The following is a 15,841-nucleotide window of genomic DNA, read 5'->3' on the forward strand; positions in this document are numbered from 1 at the left end:
GAACTGTGATTTGTCTCCTAAGCTTTGAGCTTCTTCCCTGTCAGACATGTTCAAGACTTAAATACACACATTACTGAAAAGTGATTGATAGATGGGTACCAACGGCAGGACCCACACCTAGAGGAGGGCTGAAAATATTTTGTTACATGTGCTGGAGGTGGGAGTAGCCCCAGGGGTAGGACCGGAAGTAACATGAAAGGCTGACTTCATCACAGGCTGATACAAATGTACAAGGCTACCAAGCAGAGGCAGCTATTGTTAAACACGATGATACTGACCCTGATATAGGGGAAACAAGGCATTTCCAGCCCCTTTTCTAGTACAAAGCAGATTTAATGTGCTGGTGTATCCTGTCTTTCCTACACACCTACAATTCTTTGTGAGCCCAAAGTAATTGTAGAGTGTCCACTTAAAACAGTGTGTGCCATGGTTTTTCCATTAGGCACTCTGCCAGGTTAAACATGACTTGTTGACAGATAAAGAGCCATGAAGAAATCTCATCTCAGGCACAAGATTAATACAGATCAGTGACTGAGAACGAGATGAAAGAGTTAAACATAAAGGCAAGAAGGCAGATAGATTTGTTTCCCAAAACTACTACTTTTGCCCAGATTTCTTTTTGATTCCTTAGGCTGCCCACTGGAGAAAAAAAAAATAATACATGCTCAATGCTGTGTTTAATTTGCTGACACTCTGAGCTAGCCTCTGCAGAAAGCTTTGTTTAGCTACTCTGGCCACTTTCTGTCCTCAAGATGTACTGAGAGTCTCTAGAAAAATTGGGCAGGATACCTACAGTGATCAGAGATTCCAGAGGCAAGAAATGGCATGCTCAAATTGGTGTATCTGAGGAGACTTTTAAAAAGTGGTTTCTACAAAGGTGCTTCCATGGCATGGGTAAACAACAAAGGGCGGTCAACGCTGGCACTGATGGTGGAAGGGACAGGGAAATAAGGTCATAGGTACCTCTGGGGTGTAAGGCTGTGTGTAAAGGGCCTCTGGCATACGCTGTGATTTTTGAAAGAAGAGCATAGCCTCTGGTGCCTGCTCTCAGTTAGTCTTCCCTGCTGCTCTCTCCAGCCACTGCTTCACATTGGCTTAACACAGCTGGATGCTGGAGGGCAAAGGCACCCCTTGATGTTAGAACACCAGTCATTGCACTGTGGAGATGAGGGACACACAGAGATCACTGTGTGCAGGCTCACTGGCTTCATTTCATCTTTCCAGTCAAAGCTTTCAATTGCATGTACTCCCAGACCCTAGAGGACTTATTCTAGCACCCCTGTGCTCATTCATAGTCATCTCTGCCTAAAACACTGTTTAACAAGCCTTTATCTCACAGCCATTTGAACACTCACCAAATTCTAAGTTGCCTTGATATTATTACCAGAAGCCATTATATGTGTGTGTGGTGGGGGTTGGGGTGGGGGTAATCGGGTAGTATCAAGGAGCAGATTAGACAAACACATAATGCAGGTTGATCACCCCCAACTGGGAATGCTTGCCTCATGTGTCTCATATTTCAGTTTTGTTTAGATTATGGGATATATACACCACGACATGTCTTGGGATGGAACCCAAATCTAAATTCAAAATTCATTAATGTTTCACATATGCCCTGAACCCTGAAAGTAACTTTATATAATTTAAAACTTTCTTTTTTGCATGAAACAACATTTTATAGTATGGAATTTTCTACTTGTGGCATCAAGTTGGCACCCAAAAAGTTTCAGATTCTGGACGATTTCAGATTTCATATTTTCAGATTAGAGATGCTCAGTTTGTATGTGCTTTCTGCCTTCCCAGAGCTGCACAAGACACAAACAGACAGAGCATGAATATACTGCCTGTAATATGTAACAGGATGAAGTGTGTTTGAAGAACACTCCTAGGACCAAAAATAAAAGCCTTGAAAATAAAAGAAATTGGAAAAAGAAATGATATCTAAAAACTTGGCACAGGAATGTTTGCAAAAGTCAATAAGGAAGAGACATTCCACACAAAACCTCAAGCACAGTGTTCACTCAGTCAGGGTAGAAGCAGTCCAGCACACACAATACAACCCATGCCTGAAACATATGGATTGGCTATGTCTGGTAGCCAGTGGTCTTCAGAGAAACAGAGCCAATGGGATCCATCTGTCTATCATCTGCCTATGTGTTATATGTCTAGAGATTATAGGATTTGGCTTACAACTCTGCTGTAAATTTCAATACAAGCCAAAGGCCTGATAACCTAAGGAGAAAGTTTTCCAGAGCAGGAGAATATGAATATTTTAGCTCAAACATAGAGAAAGGCTTGCCCATTTTTTATTTTTTATTCTCTGAAGCTCCTCAGTAGTTTCAATGATACTGTTTCAAATTGATGAGGGAGGATCTGACCTCCTTAGTCCACTGATCCTTGTGCTGTTCTCTTCCGGAAACACCCTCAGAGACATGCCTATTTTCTATAAGTGCTATCTAAATCAAACATCAGAGGGGGTGGAGTGGAGCTTCACAGGTCTCACTCAGCAGAGCCAAGGTCAAATGACAGGTGGAATTCAAGGCAAGTTTCCATGAACATCATGAATATGAGCGCATTTAAGCTCTTTCCCTTAGGAATGGTGTTTTCCCTGTTTGGGATATATTGAATACACTAAATAAACAAAAAGAAAGAAACTTCTATGCTGTTTGGCTTTGGCACACAGAGAATAAACAGGTTGTGGGCTTTGGAAGTCCTAACAGCCCATCCTTCAAGAACATGGTTTAAAAGACAAGCAACACTGAACAGCAGACCACAGAGATTCAATGTGGCCACATGGGAAAGTGGAACAAAACCCAGCGATCACTCTCCTCCCGAGTCCGTCTGAAAGGTCCTGATAGGAAGTTTATGTTTAAATAGAGGGCTAGAGGTATGAATAACTAGGAAGGAGCCAGAGAGGTAGTCAGTGGTTAAGAGTACTAACCGATTTTCCAGCAAAACCATGGTCGGTTGATTCTCAATATCCACAGGGTAGCTTCAAACCATGTGTAACTCCAGTTCAAAGAGATCCTAAGCCCTCTTCCGGCCTCCATGGGTAACAGCAACTGATGTGATTCACAGACATATTTAGGCAAAACTTTCCTGCATATAAAATAAATTAAAAAATTAATGTATGTATAAATAAAGTCATGGTCAAGATGTAATCTTGCCCCTCAATGTTGCCTAACCTCCAGGCTCTTCTGCAATGAGATCTGACAAGTTGTCAGAACTATATGAAATCTTTCTTTTCTTTTTTTTTTTTTTTTTTTTTTTTTTTTTTTTTTTTTTTTTTTTTTTCAAAATAAGTTCCCCTGTGGCTTGCACAGGAGCCTAGCATTTTCCTTCTCCCTACATGAGACTCCTGGGAAATTTCATGTCCTTGGGATTCATCCTTTCAATAGTCTGAGAGCCAAAGAGAGAAGCCCAGGAGGCTCTTTAATCTTTATTCCTGCCAAGACCCTTACACTTTGCCATAGTGGATACACTCTCACATTGCCCAAATCATCTTAGTCTGACTGGGGAGTTCTTCTTTACACGTGGATGAATGAAGATTGACTTGTGGGAGTTGTGACTTAAAATATCACATGACCCACTCAGCTACCCCATGCTTCCTTCAGGATTGGTGTTAATACTGAGTTTTTGTCACCAGTACAGATCAAAATGCTATGCTGTTCATTTTAGAAAAGCAAGGGTCTGCATACCTCCACTGAGTTGGCTTGTGACAGAAAGGAGAAGTGGGCAGATATGTTTGTGGAGAACCTTACTGGGAGTGAAAGTCCACAAAGCAAAGCTTTCTGGCTTTATCCCAAGGCCTCTCAGTGACTGGGAGGAGACGGCCTTCTTCAAGCTGATTCCCTCTGATATGAGGAGGCTTGGAGGGACGCATATACAATTGTGTTTACAGGTATTGGTTATTAGAGACATGCACTGTAATTATCTTTATAGCCCAGGCCTTTAGTGGAGGTAGTGTCCTTCCTTTCTTGAAATTTGTAAAAGGTGGGGGAGGGGACAGCATTCAAATAATCAGTGGATAGATGTGTGTGTTCTTTGGACTTAATAAATAAGAAAAATAAAGGCCCAGACATTGCCTTTCAAGAAATTACAGTCATGTACAAGAGGTAAGAAACATATAAAGCTCACATGAGGAAGCTGTCCATGTAGTAGAACATAGAGGAGTCCTGCTAGAGCCTCTCTGGTATTCATGCCAACTCTTTTCTATGTGTGATTCTCTTCACCTTCTTCTTGACTCCATGGAGGAGAAAAGTTATTTTCACCACAGATGACTTAAATGCAATCAGTGAAGTGAGCTAACTTGTAGACTTCAGAGGCAGCCAGACTTCAGCCATATTTTCCTCCACTTCCCATCCCCTTCCCCTGACCACAGCTGTTTCCCAGCAGTTCAGAGCCACAGGCACAGCATGGTATGTGTCCAGCTGATTTGGTTTTGGTTTCCTTCCTCCATTGCCTTTTCTTCTCCATCACAAGCATGTCCTGCTTCTGATGAGGCATGGCCAGCCTCATCATTATCTTCACAGCTAGGGGAGATGTCATTGCACATGTCTGTTTTGTTAGTTAATGCCTAACCAGCTCCAGTTGGAAGAGGGAAGGCCAGTTTGAACTGAACATAATTTTGGAGTTTTTGTCTGTAAGATCCAGTTCAATTCTGTAAATAAGAATGTGCGTTCAGATTCTAAACATTATCTAGCAGGTTTAAAACAAGCCCACTCACTGCTGTAGGTGTCTCTTACATAGGTGTCTTTTACTGTAAAGAACGAAGGTATCCACCTGCCTCTGAAATTCCATAGTCCCAGAGACATCTTGACCCCTTTCTAGCCTGGTTTTCCCTAGTGAACACTTCCTCACCAAAGCAGGTGTGGCACGAGAGCCACAATGCCCTACGTCTGAGTGAAGGTATCTTGAGCCACCTAAGTTGCAATGCTTTCTGTGAAGGTTGGGGTAGCTAGACCACGTGCCAAATGCTAGGGGAGCCACATTTGGAGGCAGCTGAAGCATTTCTGTATGATAAGACACAGTTGTGACCAGGTGCTGTGAAGGACAGAAGCACTTATTTTGCTGTGGTCTCAAGCGTGCCGCCTTTCAACAGCAGTTAAAGGGCCATTTGATAGGAGGAGCTGGCAGATTGCACACTGTCTGGATCCATTATTGCCCTGAGATCCTCAGGCAGGTGCTATCAAGAGAGGCCAGGCTTGGCTTTTTCTCTCCATTCTTCAATAATCCTTCTCTTTATTTCAACACCCCTGCCTGTCTTCGGGAGGCTCCAAACAGACCATTTTAACCTATTTTTTCTTCCAGTTGTCAAGTTCTTATCTTTCTCTTTTCTTATCCTGGTTCCAAAAGTAGTGTGAGGCCATGGGAGCTCATACTTACACAGATTTATTTCTGAGACATGTGTTCTGGGCTTGCTTAATCACTTTGTGTTCTTCCTTTCTATAAAACACACAATTATATAAAAACCATCCTGGTCTACAAAGTGAATGCCAGGACAGCCAGGGCTACACAGATAAACCCTGTCTCAAAACAAACAAACAACAAACCCAATTATGCAATAAAGTCACCAGTCATTACCATTTGTTGAGGGTGTTGTGGGGCTGTACTTTAAACCTTCACTGGGGTGGTACATGTAGCTGCAGATGACTGCAGGTTCAGAAGCACTCTCCAGCTCACTCTGTGCTCTAGAGGTTTATGGGTGAGCCCATCCTCTGGGGGCTGGATCCTTTACTAGCCAACTGCATGTGGGGCTTTCCATCACTGTAGATGATACCCTGGAAGTACATATGCAGAGGGAATTCTCAAAGACTAGACTCCTTGGGCTTTAGGGGCCAACCCTACCAAGCACTTTCTACGTCTTATTCTCATCGGTGAGCTATTCCTGGTATGATGGACACACATCTGATACTTTCTAAATGACCTGCCAGATATAAACACCACATATGCACTTAAGGGGATGGGGGCGCACTGGCTTAGAACAAAAACTTGGAACCAAAGGTCTCCGTATGCCTTCTTCCCCTGTCGCAATGTTGGCAAGGCTAGATTATGGGATGTCAATGGGGACCTTATGCAAAAGGAAGAGTTGATGTGGTAATGATGCAAAGCCATGCATCAAAACACCAAAGTCTGGAATATGTTTGGAACTGGTGGCCAAGCACTGAACCTGGCTATGGAAGGCTGTCAGAGAGTGGAGTAGTGAGTCATAGAGCTCCATCAGAAGCCTTGGTACACAAGGGAGTTTGTTCTGTTCTTGGTATAAGAGTCACATTGGGCAGTGTGTTAAGCGTGTCATTGTGATGAATTTCCCCTGAAAATAACTTAAGAAGAATAAACTTATTTTGGCTCACAGTTTCAGAGACATTAGTCCATGGTTGGCAGATGGCTTGCTTCTACACTGTGCTAAGGTAGGCCATCACAGTAGAAGGATACAAAAAACTAAGTTTCTTATCTTGTGGTAGCTGAAAAAACAAAAGGAACAGAGCCCTCGTGATTCAGTCATCTGTTTGTACTAGATCTACTGGCTGGGACCTGAGGCTTTAACAAACAAGTCTTTGGGGGCTGTTTCTCACCCAAATCATGACAGAAGACAGGATGTTGAGGTAGAAGGTTGGTATATCTCTATATATGGGGAAACATGATGATACAGAAATGAGTGTGTCTTTGAGCCTTTTTCCTGATCTTGGCCACCAAACCTGCCCCTCGCCATTAGCTTTTAGACTCTTCAGAATTCAAAGGCTGAAATTCATGGACAGAAGATGAGTTTTAGAAAGAAGTGTATTCACAGGGTGAATCATGAGGGGAAAAAAAAGAAAGCATAGAGGAGGGGAAGAGAGGGTGTGTATGTAATTGGAGAGCTTCTATATAGAAGTGGGGGTGTTCCAGGAAATAGGGCACTGCTCCCTGAAGGGACTTATGGCAGAAATTCGAACTGGTATAAAATATGGGAAGGGACATGAACTGGTCAGTCCAGATGTTCCAACCATGTAGGCAGATATAGTCAATAGGCAGATGTGCTCAGTATGACAGCAACAACGAAATCAGAACAGAACCCTCTCCTAGCATTGCGTTTTCCAGCAAGGGCATCCTCTTTGTGGGCCTGCCCTGTCTGAGCACTTTCCATGCCTTGTTCACGTCAGTGGACTGTTCCTGGTGTGCCAGACACCCACCTCACCCTTTCCATCTACAGGTCTCTCTCCTTACTCTGTACTGCTAACCTCTGTCTCTTTCCTGCCTCCTGACAAGAGTTCATCTCCAGCTTCTCCTGCTTGGAGTTGTCAGGGAAGGATAAGTTTCAAACCTTATTCACTCCTAGTTAATCATATCTTTAATGTGTCCCCAAGGACAGTGAAACTTCATGGTGTGCTTTAGAAATAATTACGTAAAACTCTTTGGAGCTATGTCTGTGAAGAGGGGACTGTTGGTCAAACTTTCCCCCTAAATGTCTGCCTCTGCCCACCAACGAAGCGCTTACTCTGGCTGAAGAGCAATTATCTATTTCATCTTTTTTTTTTTCTTTTTTTTTAGCCTGGCAGAAATGTCTCCTCTGCATTGTTATGGAGACTGGATAAATGAGACAGATAGATGGGGGCAGGTATGAGCAGGTGACAGGAGTTGGCTGCCGAGCTACCTTTGTGATCCATCTCTGCAGACGCCCGTGTTAATTCCATGGAGACTCAGCAAGACTGATACACAGCGGTGACAGTTTGGACATCTCAACATGACCTTGGATGTGCCCAAAACCGCAGCTGAAACTATGCCAACTTTTCAGTGTAGTATATCACAGGGGCTACATAAGTGTGCTAGAAATTGGCTGCATTTAGAGTGTTAGCTTGTTTGCTGAGGAAACTTGCTGGCCCTGTAAAGGATTGTGTTGTGATGAGAAGGCTTCTCATTCAGTCCATTTTCAGTAATTAGACCCCCACATGGCAGCCCAGGAAGTCCCACTGCTATTCCTCTTAAGGCTGTGAGAAGCCTGAATTCACAACTCTGACTTCAACAACTGTGCCCATGGCTCAAGATCTGCTGGTCAACATTTCCTACCCCATGGACATTTAACTGGTATCTGGTTTAATTTCAGCTACTGGGAGGAAATGTCATTAAGAACCTACTTCTGCCTTCCCAGAAAGTTTTCTGCAAAGTAATGGAGATAAGAGTCTTTCCCTAACACCCATACACTCTGTTGTTTTCATTTTACCAGAAACCACATCTCTGCATTGGTGATTCTTTTTTTTTTCTTTAGCTTTTATTAATTACACTTTATTCATTTTATATCCCCCCATAAGCCCCTCCCTCCTCCCTTCCTAGTCCTACCCTCTCCCCTCCTTTCTGCATGCATGCCCCTCCCCATGTCCCCTGATTGGGAGAGGTCCTCCTCTCCTTCTTGATTCTTACCATGTGGTCTCCAAGCCATAACCCTCCATGGTTGGCACCCCTTGAGTTTACAGCAAATTGTAGTATCTCCTTCCCCAGCCCAGAACCACTGAGCTATCTCTGTTGTATGTCAACAGCCAGATTATTCAGGTGCTAACTAAATCTGAAAGCCGGTGACTTCTGTGTGTGTGTCTGAGGTCTTATATGGACATCAAAGAACATCAAAAGTGAAAAAAAATGGTAATATCACTGTGATTTTCTTGGATAGATGTTTTGTAGGCTCAGCTAAATTGATCTGTCAGTTAGCAACAACACATGAAGGAGGCCAAGTTTTTGAGATGCTAATAGATCATGGAATGGACTAGAACAATACTTAGCAAGTAACAATATATGTTCCAAAAGCATTCGCTATGGGTGTGACTTTCCTGTAACCTGCATGAATCCAAGAAAAGTTTAGAACAGTGTCTAAAGTTATCACTATAAAAGTTGTTTCTAGTAAAGGGAGTTGTGGAGTGAGTAGGGTGTCCTTCAGAGGTTTCAAATAAGTATGGTTTCAGAGGAAGCTTTTAGCCTGCACTGCCCAAGATGAAGAACACTGTTCTGTAAGATTTGCAAAAAAGGGAACTCTGTCAGGTGTTTCTTTTGTTAAGGATCTCTCACTTTGTCTTGGACACTCTCCGTGTGTTCTGGATTTTATTCTTAACACCGAAAAGGAGGCTTGGAATACAGTCTAGCCCAAGTCAGGCATCATGTGCAGTCAACTTACTTGGAGATCTTGTTAAAATGTAATTTCTGATTCACTGCCTCTGATGTTGGGCTTTGGACTTTGCACTTCTAACAAGCTCCCGGGTGACAATGATGCTGTTTGTGAGATAGAAGCTGCTTGCTTGCTGGTCACATGTTAGCAGTGAGTTATCACTGTTTCCCACATGCCAGTGTATACACAATTCACCTCCAGATAAATACTCCTTAAGGAATAGCCCAGGGGGTTAGTCGAACACCTTTCATATAGGAGCCCAGCCAGAAACCAGAACCTCAAATCAGGCATGGTGACACAAACCCTGTAATCCTAGCACTCTGGAGGCTGAGGCAGAATGACAAAGAGTTTGAGATTAGTAGCCTAGGTTACATAGAGAGATGAGAAAGAGAGAGACAAACAGAGAGAGGCAGTCACAAACACACAGACACACCCACACACCCACACACACTCAGAGAGAGATAGAGAGTCTTCAGCCCTGACTCAGCTGTACCAGATCACAACCTTTTTTTTTTTTTGGCAACTTCCCCTCACAGTTTACAAGTGAAGTTTGGGGAGCAGTAGAGCTGGCTTCATGACTATTGAATTGCAAGCCTACATTTGGTTTGCTGTTCCACTCTCTCCATCTGGGACTTTTCATGGACAGAAGTCTCTGTCTTTTTATTTGGCCTCTGGCTCCATAAATTAGATAGGTTGTCCTGGCTTCACTGTTCTGTGTCAGCAACTTCCAAACTCTAGTCTGTATTTGTTTCAACTGAGCTCTTTTTGTAACTTGGTATTTCTGGGTTCTTAAAGGTTGAGTTAGTAGCATAAGGAATGGTGGAGCTTACAGACCTTACTTGTTATGCTGATATAAGTAGCACATGCCCACTTTTGAACTAGTACCCTAGCATCTCCATACTTGTGTTTTCCATTGTTTGCATGTCAGCATCATACTCTTCATTTCTGCAGCATTTCCAGAAAATCCCCTAAGCACTACAAACCTGCTGGACCCTGAAGCAGGTTTCTGGTTGGACAGATAGTTCAGCAAGATTTCCACCTGTGCCTGAGTGGCCTCTTGTGGTGGTGTAACATTTACACAAGTAAAATAAGGAGAGTGTCCAATGAAAAGCAGAAAGTGTAATGGGCTCAGGGCTCGCTAGTAGTTCCTGTGTTTTGTTTTGTTGTTGTTTTATGGTAACAGACAATTTTAAGACTTCAACAGAAGCAAAAACACTTTGGGTTGGTTTCTGTCACTGTGACAAAATACTTGATTGAAACAACTTATAGAAGGGAGGGTTTATTTCGACTGGTGGTATCACAGGAGTGAGTCCATCATATTTGGTGAAATGGGAGCCTGGAGCAGAGCAGTTCACATAATGGCAGCAAGAATCAGAAGAAAGAGGACATCTGTGGCACCCTATGTAGTGGTGAACCCCAAATTCCTTGAGAATTATTCTCTCTTTCCCTAATCCTCACAATGATAAACCCACATATATTCTTTACTAGTCTCCAAGAATTTCTGAAGCTAATGAAGTTGGCAATCAAAGTAAACCATAATAGTATCCCATTGAAAAGTTCACCCTTGCACATTCTGTACTTAGGAATGAGACCTTAATGGGGAGTCTGCATCTCACACTTTCTCTTTCCTTGCTTAAAACCCAGGCAAGTTGGAACTCTGAGGTTTGGGTCTTTGAAACAAAAAACAGACATGAGTATCTTTCTCAAAGTTTTGTTGCGTAAACCAAATGAAACGGTGTGAATGTGAAAGTGCCTTATACACTGTGAAAGAGTGCAGAAGTTTGAGACATCATTAAATAGACCATGTAATACAGCCCTTCTCAGCATTACAGTGAGGAGCAGGACACTGTGTTTGTGAATTTAGCCCTAGGCCATAGGACATACTTGGTGTAACAAGAAAGGGAAATGAATACAGACAGAAAGATATGATGAAGGCTTGGCAAGAGGATTCAAAGTACAGAAAAGAAAAGGAAGCTTCCACAATTTGAGGACTCCAGATGCAAAAAATAAAAAGAAAGAGACTATTTTTATATGTGCAAACAATTTTGAGATTTTAGAAAATGTCTTTAGTCTAGCAATAATTGAACATTTCTGCCCTGGGTATAATGAAGATAAGTAGCAATAGTGGTGGTCCATATTTAGATTTGACTTCAGAAGCCTTCTGTTGGAATTTGCTGAACTGATATGAGTGGAAGGATGGTTTGTAGTTAAAGCCCAGTTTCTGAGCCAGCACATATTAACTGTGAATTGGAAAAGCATTTAGCATCCTTGTGCCTGAATTCTTTTTCCAATAAAATACACCCCACAGGGCTGTTGCAAGTATTGAACAGCTTAGCACACCCCAAATATCCAGACAGTGATGATGGAGATTTTCATTGTTCACATCATGGGGATCCTAGAGCCTAGCTAGGATATAAGGGTCCTAGCTCTTCTGAGGATGCAAGATGCCTTGGGTTTGCTCTTAGAGGTTATTTGAAACGAGCATTTCTTCCTGTGGTTTTAAAGGCACTAAACTTCCCAGGATCTAGAAAGCTCAGACAGAGAATGTTCTAAAGCCATAATCCTACAAATTTCCTACTGAGGTATTCTGGACCACTCTGCTCATGGCCAAGCAACCACAGGAAAGGCATGTGTGTCCACTTGGAGTGAGGGGGAATAAGGCACAATGAGGCACGGTAGCCTGGCTCTAACAGCTTCTGCTTTTTTTTTTTCTTTTTTTTTCTTTGTCCTTTCCCTTATCTGTCTGGTTTTATCTTACAGGTGCACAATTGACAACCGAGTCACCAGGGTGGCCTGGCTAAACCGCAGTACCATCCTTTATGCTGGAAATGACAAGTGGTGCCTAGATCCACGAGTGGTCCTCCTGAGCAACACCCAGACCCAGTACAGCATTGAGATCCAGAATGTGGATGTGTATGACGAGGGTCCTTATACCTGCTCGGTGCAGACAGACAACCACCCTAAGACCTCCAGAGTCCACCTCATTGTACAAGGTGGGTGGGGCTTGGCTGGGAGGCCTGAGTGGGTGGCTGAGAATGACAATGTTCACTGATTTTTTTCCCCACAATTCTAATCCAAGATAGATTGGCTGTTCTCCCCAGCAAGGGCACCTCTTTGATGGTCATTTTGCAGCTAGACACTAAACTTTTCAACAATGTACTCATCGAGTTGAACTAGTTTTTCTTCTATTCCGATAATATTTTTTGTACAAAATTATCGTCTAATTATTGCTTTCCTTGGCTTTTTCTCCCCTTAGCATTTTTTTTAAATGTTGCATCCAACTACAAATTTGTTTTATTTTAAGACCAGAATTTTAATGTTCTTCTGTTGCTGTGCATATGCCATGCCCTAGACCAGCCTTCAAAGACAGCAAAGCCAAGAAGCACTACCCAGGATCTTAACCACCTCCCTCCCACATACCCATTCCAGTATAGTGTGTTGGCTTCTTTCATCATCCATCCCAGGATTTGCTCCCCCAATGCCTCTGCGAGAAGAGCGGATTCAGAGTCTCTGCTTAGCTGTTCCTTTGTTCTCTTCTTGTTTGCACTCTGTAGGCTTATGGTTTGCTTGGGGTTTTTCTGTTGTTTGGGTGGGTTTTGAGGTATTTCTCTAGGTTCTTCTTTCTCTGCTTCTTATATCATGGGTCTGGTGTTCACCTGTTCTAAAAATCAGAACCAGTCCTGGGGCATCAGACAACACTTAACAAGTAGATAGATTTCTAGTTACTGAGCAACAGCTTTGAGCCACATCGTCTGCTTTCTGATGGAGAGGCCTAAATCAAATATTCCTGCACCCTGGGGGCCTTTTCTTGTAAAGTAGGGTGAATGTGAGGGAGGAGTCAGGTGAGGATTACATTTTACACATTGACAGACTAAAGTGCTTAGAAGAAGACCTGGCCCAAAGAGGACTATTTTACCTGTTCATCACTGTGCTATTAAATGTTCCCTTCAATGTTTTACAAACACAATGACTATTTTTAAACATTTGATCATTTTTTTTACAGTACATTAAAAGCTTGTTTTGTTAAAAGAGAACTAAAGATCCTGAGAAGTGAAATCTTAAGTTGGAATTTTTTGTGTCTCCCACCCCACTTGGCCTGATCCCTGGCTCTCTTCATCCAACCAGAGGGCAAGTGTCAGGCAGGACAATGGAGTCACTCTTGCAGCCTATCTTCCTGGCCGGATGCTCTGGAGTAGGGTGAGAAGCTGGAGTGACGTGAAAAACAAAAATAAGGAGGGATTGAGAAGGACAAATTGGAAGAGTGAGGGATAGCCTTAGTGAGAAGATGAAAAGGAGCAGGCTAGGATCAAGTATTAGAGCTGAGAGAAGCAGAATAGGGTGAGCAGCCATGAGACAAGAATGCCTTAGAATGAGGGTACTGTTGGGTGCTGCTTACTTAGAGGTAATGGTAGCCATCAGGCTGTGGTAGAGTACAGTCATACCAGGGTTTTATAACTTGAGCTCATTGTTTTCCCCTCAAAGGAAATTATGATTTTTTTTCTTTTACTGGTTCTATAAATATGTTTTTTTTTTCAAACAGCTTTGTGCAAATAGCGTTTTAAAATAGAATTGCATAGCCAGTATATGAGAGTATTATAAATAGCAGACTAGGTATTGTTATGTGATTTTTTGTTTGTGTGTATACATTTTGAACACACAATAGATTTTTCTTGTAGCTAGATAGACAAAATAAAAGTTAAGAGTCCCCTTTCTGTAAAGAGGTTTGGTGAACACTCCAGGGAAGCCATCTGCCATCTTTCCTAGGCAGTATCTCTGAAATCCTACCATGGGCAGAATGTCTTTCAATGACCGACTGAGAAAGGCTAGGAGCCTTGAGCACAGGTTTGCTGCAGGAAGTGACACCATCATGGAATGAGAAAGAGGACAGACTGAAAAAATTCTAACAATGCTTAGAAAACAAGAAACCAGGTTTTTGTCAATTATTTTTCTGTATGTCTACTAGGACACTCATAAATACCTGCCCTAAATAGACTGGCTTATGCACATTGGGCATTTAATAAATGCTTATTGAAACAAATGCCTGGAATTATAGTACAAAGATCTTACATGGGCTCTGAGAGAGAGGGCTGAATACTTAGAAGGTGGGGGCAATGGGAGGGAGCGAAGGAACACAGTCTACATCTATCTTCACTCATGTCCAAACTAATGGAAAATGTCTAATCCATAGCCAGGTGTTTACATCTGTGACTTGGCTAGGTGCCCTCTTCCCATGACACACCATCTCTAGTATTGGAATCTCATCTTGGGCTAATTTTCGAATGCTGATGGGTGTATTGATCTGGAAACAAGCTGGGTTAAAAAAGGCATTGGTCTTGTACACAGACTCAGCCCAAGCTAATCCGCTGTCAATATGCCTGGACTGAGTATTATTGACAGGTTAATGAATAGAGGACCATAGTTTTTTCAGAGTCAACCTGTCCCGTTCCTCAAGGCAATCAGACAAACTAAATAGAGCCAGACTCTGTATTGGAAAAAGGATATACTACCATGCAGGATTAAAAAAAGAAATATATTTATCTTGGGATCATTTATTATACTGAACAGAGACCCTAATTCCCTTAGCAGAAGCTGGCAGTCTGAATTGAAGTTGCTTTTCAACCAAACACTGTTGGAATGCAAGTCAGGCATATCAAGTTCCCCAAATAGTATTGTGACCATTTAAAAACAGAAATATAAACATCAGCAGCAACAGAGAACAGACCTAGTATTGTGCCCACGCATATTTATATCTGGGCAGCCAGCATCATGTGTATGTGTGTATGCACAGAGAGACGGGGAAGAAACGACACTGCCGCCACCCTTGAAATCTGTTTAAAGACCAAAATTATTTGTAGTATCATGACTGTCAAATATCCCACCCAATTCCATTACCTCTTTATGCTAAATCTTTCTTTACAGTTTCAATTCAAAATGACTGTCTCTTAAAGATAGTCATGACACCATAACTACATCTGCCCAAGAAGCAGACATGAACTCATTCATCCTTTCCTGTGAAAGTTAGTCTGTGAGAATCATCTCTAGCAATGTGTACCCTAGCTTGGAACTTAGTACATGAGGATGGATACAAAGCTGCCCTTGAAGACCCAGGTCACTTTTGTGTGGAGAGAGAGAGTGGTGTGTTTCTTTTCCAAGTCACCCTGAAAGAATTTGTGTGAGTACAGATACTGTTGCCTGAATCTCTCATCCATAACTTTGCATTTTGTTTTATAGATGGCTTTGTGATTTCATAAATTCTCCTGAACTCTTTCACCTCCTCATGCTGATAGGAAAGCATTATTTCTAGAATAGGACTGGGTCAGGTACCTCAAATGTGGGCTGGGTTCAGTTTGGGCTAGGTTGGAGTCCTTAGCCCTTAGTCAGTGTAGAAAAGAGGCAGAAGAGGACTTGGAGGAGCAGCTATCAAGAAGGGCTATTTTGAGTCCCATTGAGAGGAATGATGCAAGGCAAGGCCATTAGATCATCAGTGGGAATCTAAGAAAGAACTGAAGACACTGAACTCATTCTTTAGGCCGGAGATGGACAGCCTGACAAAGAGAAGAAAGGTGCTTATAATATGTATAGAGTCAAGAAGTTGGAAGAAGCAGCTAATGAAAGAGAAGAGTCCGGGCTGGAGGTAGAGCCCAAACAATTACATAGGCCAAGTCTCTTTGGCAAGGTTGGAAAAGGTCATCTCTGAGGAAGAGGCAA

The 15,841-nt window shown here is 42.4% G+C and overlaps 1 protein-coding gene across 4 annotated transcripts in view; it reads left to right on the forward strand.

The window, feature by feature from the left end:
- Positions 1-15,841, forward strand: part of Ntm (neurotrimin) — a 980,157-nt gene that overhangs the window by 785,348 nt on the left and 178,968 nt on the right. For all 4 annotated transcript variants that reach the window (XM_055601183.1, XM_055601184.1, XM_055601185.1 and 1 more), the window contains exon 3: positions 11,894-12,126. In XM_055601183.1, the coding sequence (XP_055457158.1) occupies positions 11,894-12,126 (233 nt within the window). The remainder of the gene's footprint in view (positions 1-11,893; positions 12,127-15,841) is intronic.

This window comes from Psammomys obesus, unplaced genomic scaffold (assembly GCF_907164565.1).
Source record: "Psammomys obesus unplaced genomic scaffold, mPsaObe1.curated_primary_1811, whole genome shotgun sequence".
NCBI classification, from domain to species: Eukaryota; Metazoa; Chordata; class Mammalia; order Rodentia; family Muridae; genus Psammomys; species Psammomys obesus.